At 40.5% G+C, this 11,359-nt stretch overlaps 1 protein-coding gene across 5 annotated transcripts in view; it reads left to right on the forward strand.

Annotated features, from left to right (window-relative positions):
* Positions 1-5,174, forward strand: part of Fbxo47 (F-box protein 47) — a 28,928-nt gene extending 23,754 nt beyond the window's left edge. For all 5 annotated transcript variants that reach the window (XM_038328237.1, XM_038328240.1, XM_042054999.1 and 2 more), the window contains 3 exons: positions 1,149-1,291; positions 2,013-2,172; positions 3,187-5,174. In XM_038328237.1, coding sequence (XP_038184165.1) covers positions 1,149-1,291; positions 2,013-2,172; positions 3,187-3,299 — 416 coding nt within the window. In that variant the 3' untranslated portion in view covers positions 3,300-5,174. The remainder of the gene's footprint in view (positions 1-1,148; positions 1,292-2,012; positions 2,173-3,186) is intronic.
* Positions 5,175-11,359: the final 6,185 nt, after the last annotated feature.

Below are 11,359 nucleotides of genomic sequence, written 5' to 3' on the forward strand. Positions count from 1 at the left end.
AAATGTGTATTTACTAATATAGAGTAATAGAAATTTATGCTTAGAATACAGCTATAAAATTATATAGAAGATTCCCTAGGTAACAATTAAAAGAGTATTAGAAATCACTAATTGCTCAATATGTAGTTTTAAGTATGTTTTGTTACTTACTGTTCTGAAATATTTTTAGTTTTATGTTATGTTTGTGTGTGTGTGTGTGTGTGGTATGTAAATACATGTGGTTTAAGAATATGTTTATTTCAATTTCCAATTTTTTAAATTAAATTTGTTCTTTGGCAACTTCATGCATTTATATATTCTGATTACTCTTGCTCCTCACCCTCCTTTAGCTCCCTCCCCTCATAGACTCCCTTCCTCCTCCCTATAAGACTTTATTTCTATCATGTCTTTTTGTTTTGTGACTCACTAAGTTTAACCAGGTCTGTTCACATGACCACAGGTATGGAACTGTCACTTGTAGCCTGGTAGACTTCCCAGTGGGTACACAACTGAAACAATGTCTCCCATTACCATAACATCCATCAAAGCCAACAGTTCCCCAGGAGGGATTCAATTCCCAATTTTATATATAATATAATTAGGTCACTTCATAGTTTCATGAGTTTACTTGCTCTCATTTACAAGTTCTCACAATACATACCTTCTAGATTATATAAAAGCCCTCTGATGCTGTATGGGAGGGGTTAAGTAGTTACTCTGACATTTACAAAGGCTTTATCCTTACATATCATGTCACTTTGCCTGCTGAAGAATGTGTAGAAAAACTGCTTTGACTCAGCTATGGCAGCACAGTGGTAAACACCATGACATGGGGTGATCCCTGTCTCTGGCTGAATGCTGTAATTGAAAAACTAAAATATGACAGACATGGTGGCGCACACCTTTAATCCAGCACTCATGAGGCAGAGACAGGCACATCTCTGAAGCCAGCCTGATCTACAGAGTATGTTCCAGAGCAGCCAGGAAGACACACAGAAACCCTGTCTCAAAAAGGAAAGAAAGAACAAACCTAAATCATTGTTTCTGAGTATTTCCCTTGGCACTAATTACATTTCCAATAAGTAATATAATATTGAATGTGTTTAAAGATGTTTACTACAGCAATTGTGTAATTTCTCATTAAATAACTGTTCTTCCTCTGATAAAAGTGGTTCCCAGGGAGTGGCTTCTAGAGAATAATGCACGCCTCCTAATCCTGAGTGGGAACAACATCTGCTTCACTTTCATGGCTAGTAAAGCTGTGAACGGAAGGGCCATTGAGCTGGCAAGGCTCATAGTCTTTTTGGCTTTGGTAAGTAAAAACTAAGGTTTTCTCTGACAAGTTATTTAGCATTCATTTGACCCAGCAATGGAGCTGCTTCCCTAGTGCTTACAAAGCCCCAGGACCCCCCATACACACACACACACACAGAGTCTACCGGGAACTGAGATTTAGAGAAAAAAATTATTAAAAAATTAAGTATTGCTGGGCAGTTGTGGCATACACCTTTAATCCCAGCACTCAGGAAGCAGAGGCAGGTGGATCTCTGTGAGTTTGAGGTCAGCCTGGTCTACAAGATCTACTTCCAGGACAGGCTCCAAAGCTACAGAGAAACCCTGTCTTGAAAAACAAAAACAAAAAAAAAGAAGAAAAGAAAAGGAAGAAAGAAAGAAACTCGAAAACCCTGTCTCAAAAAAACTAAAGAAAATAAAAATAAAATTAAAATATTACATATTAAAGTACATATTTTATTTGTTTGTTTTTGGTTTTTGAGACAGTATTATATCGCCCAGGCTGGCCCCAAACTCACTGTGTAAGCAAAGGTGACCTTGAATTTGAGTGCTGGGATTACAGGCACGGGCCATCACACTCCGTCTTATGCACTTACTGAGCATTTCCCATGCAGACTCAGTGGGGTATCTTAGTGAATAAACTGCTACCTTGTAAGCCTGCCCTATTGTCACCGCCACTTTAAGCTTTACAGCTTTTTTCACATGAAGACCGATAGCAGTGCTTTGTGCCTCTGACTCAGGTGTGTGAGAAGGAGCTGTACTGCATGGACTGGACAGTGAGGATGATGCAGAAGGTCTGCAAGGTCTTCAACACTGCAGCAGAGAGGAAGAACTTCCTGCAGAGCGTGGCCAACGCCTTTGCCTGTGTCACCATGGAAATGCTGCAGCCTATCATGTCTGGTAAGTGAGAGTGTAGACATTACATAGGAGTGAGTGATAATCTCTTCAGGTCTCAGCATCAGATGCAACTAGTGGGGCTTGGTTGTGCACACCTATGGTCCATCTACCCGAGGCTGAGCAAAAGATCTGAAGTTTGAGCCAGCCTGGGCTACATAGTAAAACCGTGCCTGGGAGATTGATTTTGGTTTTGTGAGATAGGGTCTCTCTCTCTCTCTCTCTCTCTCTCTCTCTCTCTCTCTCTCTCTCTCTCTCTCTCTCTCTCTCTCTCTCTCTCTCTCTCTCTTGCTCTCTCTCTCTCGCTCGTCCTGGCTGGCAGGAATTCACTATGTAGACCAAGCTAGCCTTGAACTCACAGATAGGTAACTGCCTCTGCCTTCCAGATTCTGAGACTAGAGGCATGAGACTACCACACTGGACCTTTTATAGGTTTTAATAGATACTAATTTAGTTTACTAGGGGACCAACATGACAACCCTGTTTTTTGTTTGTTTGGTTGGTTGTTTTTTGTCAGTTTTTTTTTTGTTTGTTTGTTTTTATTTTTTGAGACAGGGTTTCTCTGTAGCTTTGGAGCCTGTCCTGGAACTAGCTCTTGTAGACCAGGCTGGCCTTGAACTCAAAGAGATCCACCTGCCTCTGCCACCCAAGTGCTGGGATTAAAGATGTGCATCACCCCCACCTGGCTCTGGCTGGTGCTCTTAACCAATAAGCCATCTCTCCAGCTCCTAATTAGCCCTGTGTTATAGATGAGGAAAAGGAAACAGAAATAACCTGACTTTCCCAAGGTCATAAATTAAAAGATGATAAAGCTTAGACCGGTGTCCTTTCCTGTTTTCTATCTAGTGTCTAATTTCATAGCTTTAGTGGTGAAAGCCTGGCTTAGTAAAGACCATCAACAAAAATTCTTCTCTTTAAATATTATTAGAAACACTTAGAACAACTTACATTCCTAAGCCACGTGCTCAGATGTTTAACTCTTTCCTCTCCCTGCTGTCTGTTCCTGCGTATGTGTCACAGGAGAGCGCGATGAGGATGAGAGAGGCTTCCTGAATTTGTTCCATCTTCTGCACGCTCAGGCGAACTTCCATAAGGAGGTGCTGTACTTGTCCATGAATACTTCCTCTTCCTAAGTCAAGACCCTTGTCACTTAAAGACTGTGTCACCAGACTACTGCTTAGGAAAGTGACGATTTTTCACATCCAAGGGCAGCACCTGTTGGACTTTTGATAATCTAATTAACCAGAAACTCCAGCTGCACAGGATTTTAGCTGTAACTGCTTTACTCTGATTAATGTTAAATAACAAGCAAACCCAAGAATGTGTTGTTACTTTTCTAGAAAATAAGCTCTGCCCCTCCAGGTCTTGGTAAACTCAAAACAGAATGTTAAGCTGTCCAGAATCTGCAGCCTGCTCAACCTATTTGTGTGACTCTTTGAAGCAGGAGCTAATTCTGCTTTATTCAGAACAGATTCACATTTGCTAACTAGTGCTGTCTGTCCACTTTGCTTAGGTTGAGCAAATATGGCCCAAATGTTTGTGAGGATCTGTAATACTGTTTTAGAATGTGTTTTATGTAAGTCACATTCTTTACCACCTTCTCAGCATATGGTTACAAAATAAATCTTATATTTCATTTATATTTTGTATGAATTAACAGAATGTATACATATATGTATATTTTATACATATAGACACATATACATATATTTTCTGCAAGACAATCATACAAAAGGTCTACAAAGAGGGGATCTTCAGATAATGGAATCATCTTGCAACTTCCCTGGGGATTAGAGCAGAGAATTGCAAGAAGGAGATAAACATAATGAAAGTAAATTGCCAGAACATCTTCACAAGTAACTCCCCTTCTTGGTAAGCCTGTCCTCCCTAACCCGGAAAGGAGAGTTTGATGATGGGAGCTGAAAGCATACATGCTCAGAGTAGCCAGAGAGCGGAGACAGGAAGAAAGAACTCCAGGCCCATTGAGTAGACCTACCACCTCCCTTCACCTCCACTTCCTAGGAAGGGACCTGTAACCAGGGACTCTAGAGCTCTCGCCTTCTCTTCCCGCCCTGGCCTCAGTCAAATGCAATGCTTTGTATGAGCTAAAGGAGCACTCTCCCTCTGAACTGGGTCCCCAGGCCACTGACACTTCCCGCTGGACTTCTTTTCCCCAGAACACTGGGAGATAAGGAAATTGTCTTCAACAGCAAGGTGTAAAGAAAATTCATGAATTTTAACAAAAGGGCTGAGAAAATTTGATAGGACTGAGGAGCAGTGAAAATTGTGGAGAAATAAAAATTGTGATAATACCGTCAATACAAAGGATCAAAATTAATTGCCTTTGTGCTGTCCAATTATAATTCTACTAGTAGGAAGAATTTTTTTCTCCAGAGTTTATTTGAAGATTTGGGGGTGGGGGAAGAGTCTTGCTTTGATAAACCTCATTCATTTTCTTCTGCTCAGTTGAAGAAATGATCTGTAACAATTAGCCTGGACAGCCCTGGTAACAGCAACTACTAGAATACAAAGTAACACCTCAGAGCCCTTGATATTTCCTCTGTCTGTGATATTTCCATAACCACTTTGGAAAGATAACTATTTTTACTTCTGAAGCACTAGTGATTTCAATGTGAACTTATCTTGAAAAGAAAAAAATCAAATGTTACTATGAACAGTATTTTAAAGATTATACTTATTTATTTTTATTTATTTTTGATTTTGTTTTTTGACTCAAGAGTTTCTCTACATACCACTAGTTGTCTTGAAACTCACTCTGTAGACCAGGCTCATCTCAAACAGAGATCCACCTGCCTTTGCCTCTTGCATACTGGGATTAAAGGTTTATGCCACCACATCCGCCTCTAAAGATTTTGATAAATAGATAATTTCATTTTCTGAGGATAAGAACTGACTGTTCTTACAGAGAACTTGGGTTCAGTCCCCAGCACCCACTTAGCTTAAAACCATCTGTAACTCCTGTTCCAGGGGATCCATGCCTTCTTCTGGCCTCTGCAGACACACATGGTGCACATCCACCTATCCATCCGTCTAGGCAAAACACCTGTACACATCGGATAAATATAAATCTTTTCCTAAAAGATAATTTTATTTTCTTAGAGACAGAAATGTGTAATTATGAAGTTTGCTTTAATTCCTTGAATGACATATAAGTTTCCACCAAAGTCGTTTTTAGAAATTTTATCAAAGAACCTTTTTTGGGGGTGGGGGGGTCTTTTTTTGTTTTGTTTTGTTTTGTTTTGTTTTGTTTTGTTTTTTGGTTTTTTGAGACAGGGTTTCTCTGTAGCTTTGGATCCTATCCTGGAACTAGCTCTTGTAGACCAGGCTGGCCTCAAACTCACAGAGATCCACCTGCCTCTGCCTCCCGAGTGCTGGGATTAAAGGTGTGCGCCACCACTGCCTGGCTCCTTTTTTTCTCTCTCTAAAAAGTAAATTGACAAGTTTTTCATTTAATTGTTAATAGATAAAATAAATTTGGAAACAAATTTGTGATTTCCACAATTGTGATCCAGTTGATTTTGCTGAGTACATTTATCATCAGAACTAAAGTGATTTTGAGTTTTAAAGAGGACATTAACTGAAGGAAGCATTTGTACAGGGGGATAAGTAACAGGCTGTCTAATTAACCACAAGATAATGGAGCCTTTGAGAATGAAGAGTCCAGAGCACTAGGACTGACTAGTCTAGGACGGCCACAAAACACTGTGCCCATTTTCCACCAGAGACACAAAGTCTCCCGTCTCTCCCAAACCACATCAGTCTCCACGATCACTGGAGACCCAGGGTCCCAGCACGCCTTTCCTTTTCCTAGTGCTCCCCTTGGCCTCCTTTGGCTTTGGTTTCTAGGGTGGGTTTTCTTTTTCCATCACAACACTGCTCCTTGTTGTTGGTGGTGTACACACAACATAACTACTTGTTTTAGAACTGAAGTTTATATCTTGTGATGACTCTTTTAACCATGTGAACCCATAGATTCCTCTCACACTGTTGTGGATGACACCATCTGTCCCCTCAGTCAGTACGTGGCAGTTGGAGGGATCCAGCGGCAAAGCTCAGCGCTGCTCCTCAGCAGCTGCTTGTGAGTTTCTTATCCTGGGCTGACTCTGGCACTTTCAGGACTTTGTTGCTAGGGTAACTGCTCACGTTTGGAGAGCAGAGCCAGCACGAGGTGCCCAGGAGAAGGTGTAATGGCAGAAGCATTTTATGTCTAAGAAATAAACACTACCGTCTTTGTGGGATTATTCTCAAGGTCAGCATCCTTATGTAAATAGTACTCAATCAAATGATTGCAGGTTTGAACATGCCTTTGACAGCCTTCATGTGTTCTGGAAACCTTATTAGCAGTCCATTAGCAGTGTGCACTGTTATCTCAAAAGAACTGTGTTGTGCTAAATGTTTTTGATACCTAATATTGTATTTGCTAAACTTTATTTAATTCCTTATTCATTTTAATAAAATTAAGTTTAAACTGGAAGTATTTTGATTATGTTCAGAGTTTGTTATTATTCTAGTCGTTGTAGAATGAGCGGCGGGCTGTGTCCTGCCACCCAGCTAGCTTTACCCAAAATAATTACACGGAACTATATTCTTTTAAACACTGTCTGGCCCATTTGTTTTAGCCTCTTATTATCTAATTTTTACATCTTGTTTTAACCCATATTTAGTAATCTGTGTAGCACCACGAGGTGGTCGCTTACCAGGAGAGATCTTAACCTATGTCCATCTTGGAGAGGAGAGGCATGGCGACTCACTATGGCGACTGCCTGAAGCGTCTCCCCACTGCCTTCTAACCAGCATTCTGTTTTGTTTACTCCGCCTACCTAATTTTTTGTCCTATTGGGCCAAGCAGTTTCTTTATTAATTAACCAACAGAAGTCCTCCATCATTTCCCCTTTTTCTGTTTAAACAAAAAAGAAGGCTTTAACTTTAACATAGCAAAATTACATATAACAAAACAGTTAACAAGCAAGAATTACAGTTACAATATTTAGATCTATTTTATCTTTTATCATAACTAAGGAAAGCTATAACTATCTTTATTTTTTAACTCCATCAAAGACTCCAGAAGGATATAATACTACCTAAGTAAACAAGAAATATGCAACTTTTAAACTCTAGAAATGACAGAGACAACTCGCTGCCTGGACAGTCACCCAAAGTTCCTCTGTATTGTTGGGGCATCCATCTTTGGCCTTCGGGCCCATAGTATCCAGCAGACATTTCCATGAAGCAGGAAATTCCAAAGACAGTTCAGTCACTTTCTGCTGTGTCCTGTAGAATGTCTCGCAGACTCCCTCACAAATCAGGAACCCCGAAAGACCATCTCACCCTTAGGCAAGTTCAGCAGTCCTCTCTCTGCGGGTTCTTTGTGTCCAGTTTATGCAACAGTCCAGGCAAGAGCAGTTTGTTGCCCAAATGGCTATCAAACTCCATAAGGAGCCTCTTCGATGCCCATCTTCCTCTTGAAGTAGATTGGTGCTGCCAGGAGCAGACGTGTCTCATTGTCATGAAAAACCCAAAGTTATTAAAACATTTAAAATGCCATATTCTGTAGCCTTTGAACGATATGAAGAATGCCTATTTAACTAAAATATATCTCTATATATCTAGAAAATCTAACTAACATGACTATAAGCTTGACTATTATCAATGATTATCCATTAACCTATATTTTCTAATTATACATTGCATTTTTAAAATGAACTACACGATCACAATAGCTTAATCAAGATCAGAAATACATATACATATAACAAAATTGACCTTAAAATCCACCTCAGCTATGCTAAAGTTTCTAAGGGAAATGTTGTTTATAATTTCAAGTTTAAATGATATGTTAAAGGATTTTAAATTTTGAATAATGCTAAATTTAAACACCTTTTTTTGAAAAGCAAGGTCTCTTCTGAAATTTAATAGATGTTTTCAGCCCCATTTCAAGGATAAACTTCCAGTTTGAATTTACACACTCAGAAAAATACATTGAAGGGTCTGGCTTTGCAGCGTTTCACTCCTTTATTTAACTTTCTTAGAATTTACTCTTTTAATAATTTTCCTAAAATAAATTATATCACTTTCTAGACTTTCATCAAAAAATATTAGTGTAGAGCCAGGTGATGATGGCACATGCCTTTAATCCCAGCACTCGGGAAGCAGAGACAGGCGGATCTTTGCGAGTTTGAGCCCAGTGAGTTCGAACCCAGCCTGGTCTATAGCGCAAGTCCCAGGACAGGCTCCAAAGCTACAGAGAAATCCTGCCTCAAAACACACACACACACACACACACACACACACACATTAAAAAATTAGTAGTGTAATATTTCTTAGGATTATGTCATCTTAATTTCTTTTTTTTTCCAAGACAGGGTTTCTCTGTAGCTTTGGAGCCTGACCTGGAACTCGCTCTTGTAGACAAGGCTGGCATCAAACTCACAGAAATCCGCCTGCCTCTGCCTCCCGAGTGCTGGGATTAAAGGCGTGCGCCACCACCGTCCGGCTCATCTTAATTTCTTCAGCATAATTTCTAGTGATTTAGATCCGTTTTATTGCATCGGCATGAGCCAGATTTAACTCCCATCTTTCTGGACATGATGGCACTGGAACAGAAATCTGTAAAATGTATACAAAATTTTATATTACACAAATAAAAACTTTAGTGTTAGGAGCTGGAGAGATGACTCAGCTGTTAGGAGCACTGGCTGCTCTTCCAGAGGACCTGGGTTCAGTTCCCAGCACCCACATGGCAGTTCACAACTGTCTGTAACTCCAGTTCCAGGGGATCTGTATCTTTTTTTTTTTTTTTTTTTTTTTTTTTGGTTTTTCGAGACAGGGTTTCCCTGTAGTTTCTAGAGCCTGTCCTGGAACTAGCTCTTGTAGACCAGGCTGGCCTCGAACTCAGAGATCCGCCTGCCTCTGCCTCCCGAGTGCTGGGATTAAAGGCGTGCGCCACCACCGCCCGGCATTCCAGGGGATCTGATACCCTTCACACAAGTGCACATAAAATAAAGTTGAATAGTCAGGCAGTAGTGGTGCATGCCTTTAATCCCAGCACTCAGGGAGGCAGAGGCAGGTGGATAGTCTGTGAGTTTGAGGCCAGCCTGGTATACAAAACGAGTTTCAGGTAGAGAGACCCTGTCTCAAAATATATATACACAATATATTATTATGTATAATATATTATAATATATTTATTATATATTTTATTATTCTATAAAATATATTTTATTTATATATAAATAAATGTTACATATAAATAATATACATAAATATATATAAATAAAATGTTGTTTTGATTTGGTTTTTTGAGATAAGGGTCTTACTCTGTGGCCTGGGAATTCACTCTGTAGACCAGACTGGCCTCAAACTCACAGACCATCCACCTGCCTCTGCTTCCTGCTGATTAAAGGTATGTGCCACTATGAGCAAAATAAATTTATCAGGACTGGAGAGCTGGCTCAGCAATTAAAAGCAATAGCTGCTCTTGCAGAAGACAGAGTTCAATTCCTAATACTGCTTGTCGGCTCACAATTGTCCGTAGCTATATTTCTAGGAGATCCGACACTATCTTCTGACCTCTGCTCCACGGGCACTAGGCACACGTATGGTACACAGACACACGCAGGCAAAACACCTGTATACATAAGATAACAATATAAGAAATTTTAAAGCTAAGTAAATTTATCATAACAAAACAATTTTAGCACTGGAGAGGTTGAAACAGGAAGATGAAGAAGATGAAGCTAGCCTGGGCTATTTAGTGAGACCTTGTCTAAAAAAAGAAAAGAAAGAAAGCAACACAACAGAAACCTATTGTTATTCTTGAGTGTACTAATGCATGAGTAGGCACAAAGTAGCAATTCTTTTTTGTCTCTTTTTTTTTGGGGGGGGGGTTAGAGACAGGGTTTCTCTCCCTCCCTCCCTCCCTCCCTCCCTCCCTCTCTCTCTCTCTCTAGGCTTTTCTAGATATGGTTTCTCTGTGTAGTCTTGGCTGTCTTGGAACTCACTTTGTAGACCAGGATGTCCTCCAACTCACAAAAATCTGATTGCCTCGGCCTCCTGAGAGCTGGGATTAAAGGTGTGCACCACCATGCATGGCCGAAGTTTATTTCTTTTTTTTTTTTTTTTTTTTAAATATTTATTTTTATTATGTATACAATATTCTGTCTGTGTATATGCGTGCTGGCCAGAAGAGGGCATCATACGCCATTACAGATGGTTGTGAGCCACCATGTGGTGGCTGGGAATTGAACTCAGGACCTTTGGAAGAGCAGGCAATGCTCTTAACCTCTGAGCCATCTCTCCAGCCCCCGAAGTTTATTTCTTAAAACTATGGAGTAGACTGATGAGACGTCTCAGTGGTAAAGGTGCCCGTCTGTCACACCCGACGACCTGTTTGATTTTCTGAACCCACATACTTTAAGGAGAGGACAGACTCCCACATACAGACTGTGGTACCCATGTACACACAGACAGACACACATACTGTAAGGAGAGGACAGACTCCCACATACAGACCGTGGTACCCATGTACACACACACTATTTTTTTCAACTATGATGTTTTATTTTATATACAGCATTTTGGAAAAAAAGGCTAGTCTGGGACTGGACAGATGGTCCAATGGTTAAGGGCATTTACTGCTCACGCAGAGGACCCAGATTCAGTCAGTTCCCAGCACCCCCACCCCCATGGTGGTGGCTCACAACCATCTGTACTCCAGTTCCAGGGGATCTGACACCCTCTTCTGACCTTCCTGGCTCCAGCAGGAACATTGTGCATAGACATACACGCAGGCATGCAACACTTACATACAAGTTAAATTTTAAAAAAAAATAATTAGAGGATAATCTTTCTGTTCTTATGTTGGGCCCATGTCCAGAGACTTATGGTACCTTGTGTATAACAGAGATCAGCCCTGCCCTCCCCCTGAGTTACTGACAAACTGTTTCAGTTTCATATTGATACCGACTGCAGAACTTCGGTTTCATAAAACTTCAGAGTGAGCTTGATTAGAGACCACAGCATAAAGATTTAACCACCGTAATTAACTCTGGACTTTGGATTCCTTCCAGTCTTGATACTTGCTTAGGTAAGGATACAGAACTGCTGTCTTGGTAGAAAACTGTAGTTTGGGCCGGGCGTGGTGGTACAGGCCTGTAATCCCAGCTCTCGGGAG

The sequence above is a fragment of the Arvicola amphibius genome, chromosome 4 (assembly GCF_903992535.2).
Source record: "Arvicola amphibius chromosome 4, mArvAmp1.2, whole genome shotgun sequence".
Taxonomy (NCBI): Eukaryota; Metazoa; Chordata; class Mammalia; order Rodentia; family Cricetidae; genus Arvicola; species Arvicola amphibius.